We start from the raw sequence: 18,838 nt of genomic DNA, 5'->3' as shown, positions 1-18,838 counted from the left end.
GAACCTAAAATCTTTTTTATTTTCTCAGTTTCTGTGGGAAACTGTAAACTTTTAATTTCTTAATTTCTGAAGTTAGGCTTTGTTTTTAACATTTATGTTACGTCCCAATTATTGGCTGGTCTTATTTGTAATTCACAATGATCAGATTTATTTTAATTGCGGACTATAAGTACTGTATGGTATTGTATTGTGTAAATATCAGACCTAAGTTAACTGGAAAAATTTGTCTGGTTAACTTTACACAATAAATTTATCTGAGCAGATTCAGACTACATTTCCTATATAATTTTTTTTATTTTTTATTTATACAATTTTCAAATTATCATACACCCAAGTATCAACTTGTAAAGAAACAGAGAGTACAATAAAGAAAATTTTAAAGTATAATATAATAGGAAATACAAAAATAATACTCTATTTTAAAGTCCACAATACAGAGAAAGAGCCTGCGGTGCTTATTTTCAAAGCACATGGACTTACAAAGTTACATGGAGGGGTATTTTCGATATGACGTCTAAATCGGACTTGGGATGTTTTGTGCTGCTGGATTCTACATACCATGCCTTAATTTCTGCATTGACATTGAAGCATATTCTATAACAATGCATGTAACTTAATTGGTTAACTAGCTAATCAGCGCTGTCAATTGGATGTTAACAAGCAATTATCAACACTAATTGGCATTAATTAAGATTTACGCACACAACTTGCTAAGCGTATTCTGTAATGTGGTGAGCACAAATTCTAAGTTGCATAGTTGAAAAGGAGGTGTGGCCATGGGTGGGGCATGGGGGTTTTGAAAATCTTTGCATGTTGTTATAGAATACTCCTGCTCTGTACCTAATTTACATGTTGGGATTTAAACCAAGAAAAATGTGGCGTAAATGGCCATGAAGAAATTTGATCGCATGGAGAGGTGCTCGGTGTATTCTATATACCACACAGAAATGTAAGCCTATTCTATAAAATTTAGGTGTACTTTAGAAAATACACCAGGTGTATTTTTTTCCATGCAAAACTTTCAGGCACCATATATAGAATCTAGCCCTAAATGTCCCAAATCTGAATAAAAAACATGGCTATTTTCAAAACCACAAAACTTCTATCTTATTTTTTCAAAAATACAGCTTATAACAAGCTTTTGTGCTCTGTGCGTTTATCTTTATAGGCCATTTAAAAAAAAGTCCAAATGCAAAATGTAGAAAATCAAGCCATTGGGATGTAGGAGGGGCCACCATTTTTGGTAGACTGGTCCTCCTGGACATCCTAGGAGAGCAATAGGGCACCCTAGAGGGCACTGCAATGGACTTCATGTAAATGCTCCCATCTCACCATTGCTCCCTTATCTTGTCTGCTGAGCTCTCCAAAACCCACCCAAAACCCACTGCCCCCAACTGTACACCACTACAATAGCCCTTATGGTTAAAGGGGGTACTTATATGTGGGTACAGTAGGTTTATGGTGAGTTTTGGAGGGCTCACACTTTCCACCACAAGTGTGACAGGTAGGAGAGATTTGGGCATGAGTCCTCTTTTCACCACTGGATTACTCCAAGTACCTGCATGCTGCTCTAATAGACCTGGCTATAACATCTGAGGCTGTTATAGAGGCTGGTAAGTAATGTTTTTATTCACATTTTTGGGGGTGGGTGGGAGAAGGTCACTGATCACTGGAGGAGTGGGGGGGTCATCCCCGATTCCCTCAAGTGGTCATTTAGGGCACCTTTCTGTGTCTTATTAGTTCTAAAAACAGGTCTTACCAAAACGTTTAGATTTTCACCCTGGACGTTTTTGTTTTGTTCCATTATGGCTGTAAAACTTCCAACACACCCTAACCCCGCCCTCAGCTTGCCTTCAACATGCCCCCTTGTGATTTGGATGAATTGCATAGACAGACGTTTGCAAAACAGGTTTCGAAAATACTGATCTGGATGTTTTGAGAAGATTTTTGTCCAAATGCTGCTTTATGACACTTTTTAAATGGTTTTCCCTTTTGAAAATGGCCCAATAGTAACCAATGTAACTTTATAAGTTTGTGTACTTTGAAAATGAGCCTCCACACCTTAGGGAGAAAAAAAGAAAAGAAATTCAAATTAAAAGATAAGTTAACAGGGTATGTCTACCAAAGGGTGCTAACGCATACTTAGCACATGTGAAAATGCTTACCAGAAAGTGCATTAAAAAACATTCTTTGCACGTACTAAGCATGCATCATCCATATTTTTGTATTTATTTTTAAAGAGGACATATCAGGAGCAGAAAATAGGCATGGACATGCTATTTAGCTAGTATGTCAACAGATGCTAACTGGTTAGCAGGTCCATAACATGGGAGACCTTACTACTTTCTATATAGGAGATGGTAAGTGCTGTCATGTCAATTGTTTTTCAGCGCACGAGTTGAAAAAGAAACACCTAAAAATTCCCTATTTCCTAGTTGCACTGGAAATGGGCTTAGCATGTGGGAACATTCCATGTTAGCACCCACTAAGCCTGTTTTCTATCGCCCTGTAGTAGACATACCCCAAAATTGTCCAACTAACTTTGAGGCTCTTTTACTAAACAGTACTATGAAATGGGCTTAGCATACCCTTACATGGGTCTTTCCTACACATTAACTCCTGCATTCAGAAACACGTGCTTTGAAAATCCAGTGTAAATTTATGAATTCCTCATTAGGTTTCTCTAAAAAGGTTCACTCAGCCAATCTGATGTTTATTAAATGAAGCAAATAGAACAGGCTCTACTATTATGGATTATTATAGTAAAATATTAAAATATTATCAATATAAAACTGAATCAAATTGTTTTAAATACATTTCTAGGGATTTTTCATCTTTGCCTTCGTAACTCTTTGGGACAGGAAGGTAAGACTATTTGCACTTTCTTATATTTGGAAGAGTACGTGGTCATTAATTTGAAACCACTATTTCAGCATTTGATTTCGCACATGCCATCTCATTCCAATCACCACTGCCACAGCAATAATAATCTGAGAGTCTGATTCACTAAGGAGCCCTTTTACTAAGCTGTGGTAAAAGCAGGGCTTTTTTGAGGGGGTACTTGGAGGTACTGAGTACCGGCACCTTTTCCACTGTCTGCTAAAATTGACCCATGGAACCCAAGTTTTAATGAAAGAGCTCAGACTCTACACACCAAGTCTGTCTTGTCATAGATTCTGTGACTGGTTGCAGGGGGCCTGGCTATGATGGGGTGGGTCTCTGAGTGATCACCCCACTCCTGAAGGGTGGCCTAGCGTTTGAGTACCGGTACCTTTTTTGCTAGAAAAAACACACTGGGTAAAAAGGACCCAGTGCTAGCAGCAGCGGCCGTGTTTGCTGCACACCAGGGCCCCTTTTACCACAGTGGGTGAAAATAGTGAAAACTGAAATGGCCATGCTGTAAGTTCACACTTGCTATGCAGCCATTTCGGGAAGAGCACTTTTCCAATATTTCCACTAGTGCCGGAAATAACGCGCTGGGGGCTGAACAACTGCCACCACCTGCATTGGGCCAGCGTTGCCACACGACAACCCTTTAGTAAAAGGGCCCCTATTTTGTTTCCCTATAGACATGGAATGAGCCAAAAGTCTTAATTAATCAGGCCTGCCTGGTAAAGGACGAAGACTTGCCCTTCCTGCTGAGCAAAACAAACCTCTTAACACCAACAAGAATGCACAAGGTTGCTATGCAAAAGGATATTATGCGGATCATTTTCGAAGTTAGAGATACAAACCCCAAGGTTTGAATTTCTCACTTTCACACTGTCTAAATTATATGCAGATGACTCATAATATTTAGCTGCATAAGTAGAGGCCAAACTGGAGGCATTTCTGGACGTTTGTAACTTTATGCCCTCAAGGCCAAATCCTTTTTGTGGCACTACGAGTTATGCATGTTAGTTGGGCACACGCCCAATGTAACGTGTGTACCTTAATTGAATAATGAGCCAATCAGTGATAATGTGGGTGATAACCAATTATCAGCACTAATTGACGATAATTATGATTTATGTGCATATCATATTCTATAACAATGTGTGTATAAATCCTAACACATGTACATATTTGGGGGCATGGATAGGGGTGTTTCTGGGGGCATTCCCAAATGTTATGTGCTTTGATATATAATATGACCAAACTGTGCCTACGTATAGGTGCTGACATTAAGTCTGCTCATAGCAGGCCTAATTGCATGCGCCAACAGTTAGGCGCAGCTTATGCCTAAGCTTGGTTCTATAGAGGACACATACAATTTAAAGAATTGCGTTAAACATGTTAAATTTTCAGCTCTGATTTCTAGCCACTACTTATAGAATATACCCCTCACTGCTTACATTCAATGCTGACCATATAAAATTGTTCACATAAGTCTTATCATAGTAAAAGGCTGTTCTAAGTTAACCAGGTAAAGTTATGCACATAACTTAACCCAGAGATATTCAGTGCCAGAGCAATGCACATGTGAGTGAGGATGAAGGGGAGGGAGTAAGAATGAGAGGGAAGGAAGGGGAGGAGATGATAGAAGTGAACAGATGGGAGCTGAGGAAAAGGAAGAGAGCAAGAGAAGAGAGATGAGAGGAAAGGGAGCAGTGAGGGTGAGAGAAGTGACAAAAAGTGAAGGGAAAGAATTGGAGAGAGCAGAAAGGAATGGAAGGGAGGATAGAGGTAAAAGGAAGGAATGCGAGGAAAAGGGGAGGGGAGTAAATGAGAGAGAAGGGGAAGGAATGTGACACACACTCCTATACCTCAGTAGGAAGATACAGGGGCAGGGCTCCTGTGGTTTGTCGAGATATTCATGATTAAATTATCTTACAAAGTAAATTGATTCATTGATCTCATGCTTGGGTTAAAAAGAAGAGCTGGGTATATTGGCACTGATCTATTGAAGGACTAGCATTAGGAAATTTAAATATCTAAAAGGAAAGTAGGTCTACAGTTAACCATGGCCCCTACAAAGTAAAGAGATGAAAGAACCCCCTTCTTAGCATGACAAGAATCCCAGCCATTGCCTTCTAAATTATTAATTCCTTGCATTTATATATTTGTCTATCTAAGCGAATAAAAAAAAAGCATAAAACAAAAATGCAATAAACACAAACATGACCAAACAATAAATCAATAGATAAAACCAGTTAACACATAAATCCACGGGTCAAAGTTTGAGGTGGCAAAGCTATTATGCTATTGAGAATCAGTGAAGCTGCTGGAGCAAGATCAGCCACTTTTCCCCATTACTGCCTTTTCCCCATTACTGTGAGGAGGAGTATTGGAGACTTCCACATGGGTGGGGCGATCAGAGAATTCCATGTGAGTGTATATATAAAACTTCCATGGATGTATGGGGATGTTTACATAACCTAAGACATAAGATACTGCTTTACCCTTACTTTTAACTGCTAGCATGCCAACACTTCTCAGATATGGTATCAGTGATTCAACAGTGCATACGTGACATGGATTTTAACATGTAAACACACACACTACCCATAACACATTTCAGTACATCCAACTTTTTATTCTTCTTAGTAGATGTGAACTAAGTTGATGCTACTTTGTAAGGAAATAATGAAGATACCATATTTGGTTTGAGAAAAGTATAGTTACTATGGGAGACAGGGTAGTGAAGGGTTGAGGTTGTTATGTTTATTTTCTTTTATTTTCCTTCTATTTCATATTTTCATTTCCCATTACATTTCTTTCCATTCTATGTTTCTATTTTTTTTTATACTTTTGTGGCTAAAGAATTGTTACCATGTTACTTCATTTGGATATGTGGAGAAAAGGATCAACAAACAGGCTGTAGAGGATACCTTTTTATTGGACTAACAAATATATCTGTGACACACTTTTGAAAGTTATTCCCTCTTCATTATGTTAGAGAGGAAGTAGCACAGTTACTCTGGCTATAAATAATACAGAATCAGCTAGGTCTTTGTCTGCATATGCCATTAGCACTCAGAAAAAAGAGGGTGGAGTAGACAGAGATGATGAAACATTATCACTTTATAGTTAAAATGGTCTTTATCAGAAAAAGGGTGAGAAAGTCAGTATCTCTATTGACTCGTTTTATATTACCTTCAAAGTGTTTGATCATCCTAGTTTCAAATGGTATCCATTCTTGTGTACATCTGAAGTTTCTTCTAAGTACACTGATTGAATAGTAAATGAGTTAGCAAAGGCATCAAAAAGAGTCCATAACATTGCCTTCTGCTTTGGCAATTTCCCAAATCCTCACAAGTCTGTTTGAAGAGGGTAGTGGTAGACATGGCAGCAGTTCAAATAAAGTATAATTGGTAGATGAGACATTAAAGAAAGAGCAGCACAAACAGCCATTGAAGTGGTAAAGTTGTTGGATATAACTTTGGAGAAGACAGAGAGAGAGGGGGGGCAGGTAAATGATCTGGTAAATGACTAGGCTTTTCTTGCAGTGAAGTTTGCTATCTCAGTAGCTGCTGCTTACGATGCACCTTTCGCTGCTACTGAGATGACAAGAAAAGCACAGCAATGTGGCAGATCTTCTACTTGCCTCTTTCTGTCTTTCTATGTTCCATTCAAAGTATTTACTTTATCAAAACTCATTCCATTATAATAATCTGGCAAATGGTACATTTAAATGCAGACGATTCTCTTTCTTCCATTTCACACTCACAGATCACACAATCAGGATTCTCTTGCTTTTCCAATGCAAGATCTCGTTCAACAGGGCTTCCCAAACCTGTCCTGAGGATCCCACATCAAGTTGGATTTTCTAAATACTCACAATGAATAAGTATGACATCAATTTGCACATATTGAAGACCTAGGGCCAAATTCTATAAATGGTGCCTTAAAAATCATCACCAAAAAAACACGCAGTTAGCGTGATTCTATAAACTATGCTCAAAGTTACATGTAGTTTATAGAATGAGCTCACGTGCCATTCTTGTAACAAAAATTTAAGTGCAATTATTTAGATCATCTAAAACCAGGCCTAAATATCTGTGTGTAAGTTAGGCGCAGATTAGGCATATATATTCCATAATAGTGCACATAGAGGGGCATAATTGAACGAAAACGTCTATCTCCATGGGCGTTTATCTCCGAGAACGGGTCCATGGGCGGACCGAACCATATTTTCGAAAAAAATAGACGTCCATGTTTTATTCGACAATTTGTGAGCTGGGCGTTTTTGTTTTTCAGTGATAATGGAAAATGAAAGCGCCCAGCTCAAAAACGAATAAATCCAAGGCATTTGTTCGTGGGAGGGGCCAGGAGTCGTAGTGCACTGGTCCCCCTCACATGCCAGGACATCAACCGGGCACCCTAGGGGGCACTTTTACAAAAACAAAAAAAAAAGGTAAAAGAACTCCCAGGTGCATAGCACCCTTCCCTTGTGTGTTGAGCCCCCCAAATCCCCCTCAAAACCCACTGCCCACAAGTCTACACCATTACTATAGCCCTAAGGGGTGAAGGGGGGCACCTACATGTGGGTACAGTGGGTTTGGGGAGGTTGGACGACTAAGCATTAAGCAGCACAATTGTAACAGGTAGGGGGGGATGGGCCTGGGTCCACCTGCCTGTAGTCCACTGCACCCCCTAACAACTGCTCCAGGGACCTGCATACTGCTGCCAGGGAGGTGGGTATGACATTTGAGGGTGAAAATAAAAAGTTGTGAAACATCATTTTTTGTGGTGGGAGGGGGTTAGTGACCACTGGGGGAGTCAGGGGAGGCCATCCCCGATTCCCTCTGGTGGTAATCTGGTCATTTAGGCCACTTTTTGGGGCCTTATTCATGAAAAAACAGGGTCCAGGAAAAGTGCCCTAAATTCTAGCTACAAACACATACTTTTTTTCCATTATCGGCGAAAGGCGCCCATCTCTGTTCGGGTGATAACCACGCCCCAGTCCCGCCTTCACCACGCCTCCGACACGCCCCCGTCCACTTTGTACGCTTCCGCGATGGAGTGCAGTTGAAAATGTCCAAGTTCGGCTTTTCGATTATACCGCGTTATTCGTTTTTGGGAGATAAACGCCTATCTCCCGATTTAGGTCGCAATATAGGCGTTTTTGTCTTTCAATTATAAGCTGGATAGGGGCTCTTTTACTAAGCTGCAGTAAAAAGGGCCCTGCGCTAGTGGTGGAGTCACTCTTGCTGTACGCTGAGGCCCTTTTTACTGCAGCGGTTAAAAGACTGAAAAAAAACAAATGGCCATGCAGTAAGATTGAACGTACCACATGGACATTTAAGGGGGAGCACTTACCAATATCCACTGAGGTGGCAGTAAGGGCTCCCACGCTAACCTGGCAATAACCAGGCATCGCTGATTACCACCAGGTAACCCCCCTGCGGAAATATTTTTCAAATATTTCCACTAATGCCGAAAATGCCACGCACTGGGGGAATGGTGAGCGGTAAGTCTGTGTTGGGCTTACCACCACTTAGTAATAGGGCCCCATAGCTTTTTTTAAATAACCACAACCCACCCGTTCCATGTCCATGACCACGCCCCCTTTTCAACTGCATGCATGAGAATTTACATGCACTGTGTTATGGAATATGCCTAGAAAGTTGTGCGTGTAAATTCTAATTAAAGTCAATTAGTGCTGCTAATTGGTTGTTAAAAAGTGCTAATTATCAGCACTGATTGGCTTGTTAATAAATTAAGTTGTGTGCACAATTTGACCATGTGGTCAAATTAGCGCACACAACTTAAGGCACCATAATTAGAATTCAGGAGGTAGTGCACGGAAATTGAACTCATCGTGCATATTCAGTGCAAAGATCCTGAAAGTTTGATAGGCTGAGGGCTTACCAGGACAGATCTGGTTATATAGTTATTGATGGAAGAGTCAGAATGAAACTCCTCTCCCTTCAAGAAAATCACAAATCCCTTTTTTAAAAAAAGGCAACTGGACTTTTTTCATGCCAGACTAGGATTCTTTCTACTCTGGAAAACCCTAAGAGCAGGAACTATTGTACAGATATGGGAAACTGTCACTCCTCCTATCCATGACCTTGGGACTATAAAAAGAAGAATATAGGAATGGAGCTCTTCAGATTTTCTTTCTCCTTTTTAACTCCCATGACCTAGGCAGCACCTGTCCCCTGTTTACAAAGGCTTCATCTGCTATTTTGTCTACATGTTTTATGTGATTGTAATCCACTTTGTTCAAGTTTGTTCTTGTGAAATATAATACATTTGCTGTTTGGACTGCAGAGAAAGAAAGACTAACCTCTCCCCTTATCACAATAACACAGAACTATGTCTGGCAAACTCTAGCGGTTCTTATACTATTCCTTCTAGCACAAAAACATGTCCTGTCTCTCAAGGGAACATGTTAGTTTGGTCGAGAATCCAAGTGGTCCCTTCAGTTAGAAGTAGAGGGATGAGAATATCAATGTTGGTATCATTTAGGCATTAGAAATAGGAAAAACCAACAAAAAGAGAAATATATGATTCAGTGATAGTTTAATTCTGTATGCAGTAAGATTGATGATTTAAATGTATTTACATTGTCTACTGTCTTTAACAAACAACTAGGTACGAGAAGCATTGATGAACAAGTTTAGACTGTCAAAATGGCCGTCCCTGCAAACAAAGGTAACATTCTAGACAGAATCTACATTTTACTTTTGTGAGAAGTTTTATAAGAAGACCAATTCTGAAATGGGCTCCTTGTTCTATAGATTGAAGTTTACAGCAATGCGGTTTTTCCATCATAGTTTAGTTCTTTTTTAGTATCTCCTGATTTGCTATCAAACATTTCAAGGGGGCAATTTTATAACTGGGCACCAAAAATTAGGTGGCTAGATGCAGCATGCTAAATGCTATTTATACAATGGCATTTGGGTCTAAGTCAACATCTATACACCTACATTTAGACACATCCACTTAGGCCATGTGACTAGAAGGTATAAATATAGCACTTTAGCGAGTAACTTACAGAATTCTGTAAGTTATGCATGTAAATATTGGACACCCCATGCCCAGCCCATGCTTTTCCCCTTGTGAACTCCCCCACGCATTTAATCACTAACCCCCGGATTCTGTATATTGCATCGAGATTTCCGCACAGAAACCGAAGCATATTCCATAACAATGTGCATAACCTAATTGGTTGTTAAGCCTATCAGCATTGATAATTGACAATTAACAAGCAATTATTGACACTAATTGGCATTAATTAGAATGTATGTGTAGAACTGTCTAGGCGTATTCTATGATGTGCTGCATGTAAATTCTAAGTCGCATGGTTGAAAAGGGGGCATGGCCATGGGCATGGAATGGGCAGGTTGTGGGCATTTCTAAACTTTATGTGTGTTGTTATAGAATGCACCTGATCTGCGTCTAATTTAGGCATCAGCATTTGCACCAGGTTTTACTTGCATAACTTACCGCCACTAAATTTAGTTGTGCATACAGGTGCTCGGTGTATTCTATAACCATGTGGAAATTTATGCTTATTCTATAAAGTATGCCTAAATTGAGGTGTACTTTGTACAATGTGCTTAGGCAAATTTCATTTTGGCGCCAAATTTTGAGGCATGATATATAGAAGCTAGTCCTAAGGGGCTCATTTTCATACCACTTAGACTTGTAAATCTAAATTCTTTGAAAACACGCCTCCAGGTGTCTGCCTAGGGCAGTGGTGGGACTGGAGTGGTTCATCTTATCTCCCCTCTTTTCCCTTACTTAACTTTTGTCGGAGGCAGATGGAGTGGGACATGACAGGGAATGAGAGCTGGCCTGTTCTTCTAGGCCCTACATCAGTGCTAAATCTACTTTGCTCTTCACTTCTGGAAGGGGAAGGTTGGAGGTGGCAGTGACAACAGCAGCAGTAGGCCCAGTAGAAAAAAAGGGAAAAAGAGAAGATGCTGGATAAAGAGGGAGAGGAAGGGAAGGGGGAGAGATGCTGGACTGGGGGTTAGAAAGGGAAATGACTGATCTCAGTAAGGAAGAAAAAAATGACATTACAACTAGTGGTAAGAGCTAGAGTTTGAAGAGGGGCTTAGGGTGGAGCATAGGGCGGGGCTTGGCCCCACAAACCACAGAGGTGTTCCTCTGCCCTGATAGGATGTACTAAATTATTTCTCTAACCCTAAGAGGCCTATTTTCTAAACCTAGTTAAGGTTTTGTAATCAATGTGTATTAACCGCAAATGTTAAATCATAGCAGCTATGAAACTGCTGCAGTAATTGTAAAGGGTGTTCTGGGAACTTGAAGGAAGGGAGCCCTGCTACTAAGCCAAGGCAGTGGTCAGTACCACATGTTGACTGTTTCAGTTTCATCCTCTTCTTGAGTTTTTCTGTATTTTATGAAAGACAACTCTTTTGCCTTTATTTTCTCAGCCACTTGGTTGGAGAACAATATCGGTTTCTTTTTTTCTCTTGTTTTTATTTACTCTCTTTACATAAAAGTTAGTAGCCATATTTATAGATCCTTTCAGCCTGGACCACTGCCTTTCTACTTTTCATATGTCCTCCTATCCCATCAGCTCTTTCTTAAGGTATTCCCCCATTTTACTAAAGTCAGCATGTTTGAAATCCAGGACTTTGAGTGGCTGCCCTCCACTTTAGCTGTTATATCAAACCAAACTGTTTGATGATCGCTGCTGCACAGGTGGGCACCCACTCGGACATTAGACAAACTCAGGCCCTACTAAGCCCACCCATGGCTATGTCCCTGATTTGCAAGTTTAGCTCTCTAGGAATTTAGGATTCCCAGTCAGGACCAGTAAAATCTGAGATTATTGGCTCTAAAATCCACTCACTCTACACCATCTCCTTCCCTAGTAAATCAATCAAGACCAGATATTGTTCTAAACCAAGGGTTTTCAACCCAATCCTCAGGACACACTCAATCAGTCAGATTGTCAGGATACCCACAATGAATATGTGTGAGATAAAATTTGCATTGCATATAATGGAGGTAGTGCGTGCAGGTCAGTCTCATGCATATTTGTTGTGTATATCCTGAAAACCTGATTGGCTTGGTGTGTCCAGAGGACTGAGTTGAGAACCCCATTCTAAAGCAGGAATTTACTGAAATTCTTAAAGGGTTGTGGACAAAATTCAAATAATGCAGCGTAGGAAAAATATTAAATAGTCTCTCAGGTTACGCTTGGATTCTCCCTTACAGGTGGAGAACTCCTCCTCTCTGTCTCTTTTCCCCAGAATACCTTGTAGATCTGGTCTGAACTCAGATGTGCTTGCAGGTTGCCTTGTTGCCTTCTGACCCTCCTTGCCTAAATCTGCCTTATCCTCGCCTTCTTTTCCAAGATCAGAGGCTTCCTGCTGCTCTTCAGTGTTCCAGAAATGCTTACTTTCTTCTTTTCTCCTTCACTTCTCTCTTAACAGAGGGACACCTGTTTATTCAGGTCAGTGGTGTTCCTAGGGGGGCTGACACCCGGGGCGGATCACCGATGCACCCCGCCCTCCCCCAGATGCAGCGCGGACCCCCCCGTGAAGGAAAGCCCCCCTGGGTGCACGCCGCTGGGGGGGTGCCGCGCGCGCCTGTCCTCCGTTGTTCCATGCTTCTTCTCTGCCCCGTTCCGGGGCAGAGAAGAAGCATGGAACAACGGAGGACAGGCGCGCGCGGCACCCCCCCCAGCGGCGTGCACCCGGGGCGGACTGCACCTACCGCCCCCCCCCCCTAGGAACGCCACTGATTCAGGTACCATTCCCTCTTCCTCAGGAGTGATGGGTCAGTTATCCCTCAATATGCAATTATGCGGTATAATGGCTTGGCCAGCCAAAGACTGTTTCCTCCTCTTTTATAGTACTTGGATCAAGGGAGCCAAAGGCAAAGATTGCAGTGGGGCTTTATACCAGACCCAGTTTCTTTCTAAAATGGAACAATTTCTACCATTACCTCACTGCTCAGTAGAACATTCCCCCCCCCCCCCCCCTCCCATTCTGGAAAGTACAAAGGTCAAAACACAATACTTTTGTAGAACCAGTAGAGATCATTGCTATCTAAGCAAGGCAGAACCTAGGGAGTCTCTACACATTTGTTTGTTTTCTTTTTATAATATCCTTACTATCTTCTCCAGATGTATTGAACACAAGCATGAGGGATAGGGAAAAGATCTTTTTTTGTGGGCAATGGTATTTTTAGTAGAGCTACCTCAAGACAGTGCATTTGATAATCTGCAAAAAAAATAACCCACAATAAAAACTGATGATTTGTGCTATTTAAAATACGCATTTTAAATTTTACTTCAGAATTTTAACAAGTACTTTTTCCAATTTTACAGTCAACATCAGAAAGTTCTGCTGAAAACCCAAAGACACTCTCTAGAGCAATAAACGCATTATTTGGTAAAACAGGTATGTAAAACTTTATACATGTGTACCACTATATATTGGATAGCTTATTAGGCTCTAGTAGTTCCTAGCAGCAATTGATGCACTGAAAATCAGTTATTTTTGTTATCACCTTAAAAGAAAAATATGCACAAAAAAATAGTGTTTTTGACCACAGCAATTAGATATATTTTTTTAGAACTGTGGTACCAGGGTTTTTTTTGCCTATGATGAAGAGAGGACCATTGTGTCTGGTTTTAGCTCTGTGAGATCTAGTTCTGGTCTCTGAGCTCTTTGAGGCTTTTTCCCTGTGAGTCATTTTGCATCGAGTGGATTTTTTGATTTCTGTTTGAATTTTGTCTTGTATCCACACCACAAATTTAATTATTTAGTGGATTATCAAGGTATCTTTAAGCATATTTTAAATCAAACTATCCTTTAAAGTTGTATAGATGAATATGGAGTTCTAAACATGACCAGATAACATTGGTCATTTAAATTACTAAACAGGCAAAGTTATCTGTTGTAAAATGGGCTGTGGTTTGGGACAGGCTGGGGCTGGCATTCAGTACCAAATTCAGCCTCTACATCCCTGATAGGTATTTGGAAATGCTACCTAGCTCCACAGTTGCTCCTCAGGTGAACATGAAGAGGTTGCCTCCTTGTTGTGTGCCACCAGCAGAGTAACACTTCCAGTGCAAATTTTCCTTGGTCCCTTGGGTCAGATGTCTTCTCTTCTTTGGACTGGTAAACCTGTCAATTGACTAGCATCTACTGTAAAACTTGGGTAAAGTAACTGAAAGTGATCCGTATTACTTTTGAGCTATGCAGTAAATCCTAAAGTTGGGCATTGTGCAACAGATAACATACAGATTTTCCAGTCTAAATGGGATCCTGAGGCAATTGGTCACTTGCCTAAGCTCATTGCTTAACCCATTACTGTAACCATTAGGCCACTCTATATCTGATAAGCACAGAGGACCAGATTCCATATATGGTGCTTAAAAAATCCGTGCAGAAAACATTTCCACTTAAGTGTATTCTATAAGATTTAGGCACAATATATAGAATACGTTTAGTTGATATCCCAGTGCCTAAAAGTATGTGCCTCCATTTACACCAATGAAAACATGGCATAAATCTCTGTGTGTAGATTTACGCAAACTGGGTCATATTCTATAATTTCAAGTGTAAATTTGGGAACGCCCATGAAATATCCATTTCTCCACCCATGCCCATGCCCCTTTTGAACTGCACACTTTAAAATTTACGTGCAGTTCATTACAGAATAGGCTTAGTGAGTTAAGCATGTAAATTCTAATTATTGCCAATTAGTGCTCATTATTGCTTGTTAAGTGCTATTTAAAACACTGATTGGCTTATTGATACAGAATACACTTAGATTTCAGTGTAGAATACTAGGCGCGATATATAGAATCTACAGATAGAGGGCAATTCTATAACTGGGCCCCTCTGATTAGGCACCTAGAGGGCGCACAGTAGGAGCCTATACTATAAAGAAAAGTAGGTGCTTACTTTCCTTTATAGAATATTAGCATACCTGGGCATTAACACACTTCACATTTAGGTACCCACACTTATGCCAGCCATAGAGTTGGTTTAAGTAGGAGCATCTAAGTGCAGCAGGTATACACGTAACTTACAATATTCTGGAAGTTATGGACTAAATTCAGTAAATGCCGCCCAAATTTGGTCGCTGAAAAAAATTAGAACTAAGCACTATTCTATAAAAGGCATTTTTAATTGGGCACTGTTTATAGACTAGCACATAGGACCGAGATCCACACCCAATTTTGGGAGCAAAGATTTTCACCAACTGAAACCTGGTATAAATCCTCGTGCCTAAATTAGGTGTAGATCTACCATATTCTATAACACTACACTCACAAATTCTAGGAACACCCCTGAGCAGCCCTGCCCCTCCCATAGCTATACCCCCTTTTCAGATTCCCACATAAAAATTTACATGTGTATCTTTATAGAATTCAGTTTATTGATAAGTAGCACCAATAATTCATTGTTAGCAGCTAATTATTGCTGTTAACTGGCTTGTTGCTCAATTAAATTATGCATGCAGATTGGGTGCACACACAATTCTGAGCACCATATATAGAATTTGGGAGCATATGCATACATTTGAACTCTGCCTATTTCCTGTTTATGCTCCACCCCTGTGTACACCCCCTTGCAAATATGCACTATGTAAGTTAAGTGGGTATTTGCAGAATAGCATTTAGGTACCCTGCTACCACATATGTGTGTAAATGTCAGTACTCTAAACATTTCTGCACATGTCTATATGATATAAAATTGATATGGCTTTGTGTTATAAATCCCACAATCTCTTGTGATGTAGAGGAAATCAAATCATTGCAGGCTCTAATTGTACCTATTTCTCCATGGTTTCTTCCTCATTTTTTTATAGGGATGTACAAAATTTCTTCTGCTCCATCAACCTCATTGACTGGAACATCTTCAGATTCTCACTCTTTGCTTAAATAATGAAAACTCAGGATCTTAATCACAACAGGAGCAGTCCAGTAGCATTTCATTATGTCTGCAAGACAAACCTTGTGATAGGCAAGTCACTGCACGCCCCAGCCTAGCAATTTTGGGGGGCTAAATCCAAGCTAGCCAATGGTTGCCCTCTACTATCCTTACTTGCGAGTTTTTGTTAATTCAGATGATGATCTGAAGTAAAATGTCATGCCACTGAGATATCTGTGTTTTTCGGGGTTGAGACAGAAGGACTTATTTTTATGGTGCACATAATTTGTTTAGTTTTTATATTAAATCTGAGCCAAGTGTAGAAAGGAACCTTTACAAAAAATGTTAAATAGAATCATAGTTATCTAAAGGAAGATGACATGTCTACATCACGCAGTCATTTTGATTTTCTATGCAACTGTAGCACTTTATTTCTAGTAACACATTAATCATGAAATGCGTACATTTTCAAAGACATTTCCACAGGTAAAACAGTGGTTTACTCATGGAAATGGGATTTTTAAAAAATTGTACAACTGACTTGCATATAAAAGTATGTGCATACAGCCTATATTTGTTCACTCTTATGTACAGTGAGCAGAGATGTAACCAGCAGCACGGTCAGGCAGGGTTCGCACTTACTCAGATACGGGGTAATCTAGAGGGACCTACCTAGTTTTAGGTGGTAAGAATGCACATAAATGGCAGTGTTCTAGTCATCAATTTAAAAAGGTGACCACTAAACAAATTGTTACTTCTATTTGCCTTGACCACACATATAACGTTTTTTGTTATATTTTGATTTTATAAATGTATTAGAGGGGTATCATATTCATACTATTCTGGTATTTGTGAAAAGTACCAGTCTGTAGTTTTAATGCAAGGTAAATACATGCTTGTTCAGACCATTTAAGTCGTTGTGGGTTAAAAGGTAATGAGATGCAAAACATGTTTTACATCTCATTACTATGCAAATATCCTATGTGTGCCCTTTCTCTAGGTATCTAGTCAACCAATCAAAGTATTTAATCAGATTCTTTTCACAGAATCTACATCTGGTAACCCAATAGACTATAGATCATTAACTATCAATTCCTTTAGTAGCATGCAGTTATGTATACATTTTAATACTGCCTTCCATGGTCACAGTCTAATTCAAAGTAGTTTACAAGACACAAAAATAATACAATAGCTATATGTCAAAAAAATAATAGTTCTCAGGCAGTGGCTGTCGGACTAACCCCAATGGTTTTGAACCTGTGCCTCAAGAGCCAGTCAGATTGTCAGTACATCCAGACTGAATATGGATGTGATTGTTTTGCATGCACTGTCTCTATTGTCTGCAAAGAAGCACGATGCATATTCAGTGTAGATGTCCTGAAAAAGCAACTGACTGAGTGTGTCCTGAGGGCCAAATTGAGAAGCACTAGACTAACCTCATCTCAAAGCACGCATTCCCCCATGGTAACACGGGGATCCATCCACTAAATACTAATTCAGCTGTGGTTCTTGAGGACTGGAGTACCAACCCTGTCAGAATATCGCAGTTTAAACCAGAGTATAGAACATCACTATGAGAAGACTCAGAACTCTTGAACCAAATTTTTCTTTAATGCAGTAATCAAACAAAGAAAAATAACTTACAGTTCGGATGTGCTGGACAAGAGTTTTGCCTTGCAAACTGTTAGTCTGTTCTCCACCACCTCTCTCTCTCTCCATGCTAGAGAGAAGCTGGGAGCAATTCAACAACATACTGAGTAGTGATGCTGTTTATACTTTTATACTAGTAAAATCTTGATAGCATCATAGTAGCTTGAAGGGGGTCATACAGCAAAATACAGCATAGGCAATTTCAGTTCACAGAGGAGATATGCTACATACTAACTTTTACAGATCCATGGCGAGAGAGAGGCAGGGGGCAAATTGCCCAGCATGCACAGAGAACAAGGCAAGCCAATAGAGTCCCATAAGCCACAGGAAACATGACATGTGCTCTGAAATAACTACAGGATTACAAGGATTTATAGTTCAAGGGCATGACCCAGTGTTTTAGTTTTTATTTTGTTGTTCCAGTTTATGAAAAGTGTTGACAAGTTACAGGGATGTGTTTGTTGATTATTTGTTCAAGAAGAGGTCTCTAAGCTCATGTACTCTACCTTCTTTGTCATTTTAAAAGGCATCACACTCTACAAAGACCTCTTGTTATGGTTATCTTATTTGTACTGTAATGCAATTGCTTGCTTGCATGAGTGAATCTAAAGTGTAGGGAATCTATTAGTTAAAAATGAATAGTCCTTTGAAAATCAGTTACTCATCCACTGACATCTGTGAACCTGCAAATTCCGCTGCCTCTTTTAAAATTTCCCTCCCCATGTTTAGCAAAAATGAAAAGAAAAATGGAACTTTAAATTGAATTTCAAAGCAACATACTACCAGAACATAATCTAACAGACTACAAGGGACCTAGCTCACCACTTAGGGGTAAATTTTATAAAGTCAGTTTAATGTAATGTGGCCACATAGCTTAAAAGTACGGGCAATGACATGATGGCATAAGCTTTACCAGCATGCGTGTGCAAGGATGGACTTTGGGTTGGAGTGTAGGTGGAATTCACTGCATGGACCCACAGTTCTGATGCCCACATTCTACAATGGCCAAATCATGTGCCAAAGCTGTTATTGAATACTAGCTTAATTCAACAAAAAACACACATAATTGAAGACGCAACCACGTATGCCTGCTCTCTGTCAATATTCTGCAAAGTGCATGCTAAATTAGTCATCATGCCCCTGACCCAATCATGTGTATACCCGTTTTGCAGCTGCACATTACAGGATTTAGGCACTGACTTTATACAATAGGGATATACCTCACTAACACATGTAGCTGACAATTGGTGGCACTTAAGTGATAATGTAAGTCCACTCAAACAAATTATGGCCCTCTTTTACAAATCCGCGCTAGCGATTCCCGCACAGCAAATGAGAGGAAGCCCATTGGAATTGAATGGGCTTTCCTCTCATTTTCCACGCAGGAATTGCTA

The 18,838-nt window shown here is 40.0% G+C and overlaps 1 protein-coding gene across 1 annotated transcript in view; it reads left to right on the top strand.

The window, feature by feature from the left end:
• Positions 1-17,407, top strand: part of ADGRF5 (adhesion G protein-coupled receptor F5) — a 180,512-nt gene extending 163,105 nt beyond the window's left edge. Inside the window, exons 19-22 of the mRNA XM_030195136.1 lie at positions 2,824-2,865; positions 9,523-9,582; positions 13,238-13,310; positions 15,733-17,407. Of these exons, the coding sequence (XP_030050996.1) occupies positions 2,824-2,865; positions 9,523-9,582; positions 13,238-13,310; positions 15,733-15,809 (252 nt within the window). The 3' untranslated portion in view covers positions 15,810-17,407. The remainder of the gene's footprint in view (positions 1-2,823; positions 2,866-9,522; positions 9,583-13,237; positions 13,311-15,732) is intronic.
• Positions 17,408-18,838: the final 1,431 nt, after the last annotated feature.

This window comes from Microcaecilia unicolor, chromosome 3 (assembly GCF_901765095.1).
Source record: "Microcaecilia unicolor chromosome 3, aMicUni1.1, whole genome shotgun sequence".
Classification (NCBI taxonomy): Eukaryota; Metazoa; Chordata; class Amphibia; order Gymnophiona; family Siphonopidae; genus Microcaecilia; species Microcaecilia unicolor.
This window is presented reverse-complemented; position numbering and strand designations above follow the sequence as displayed.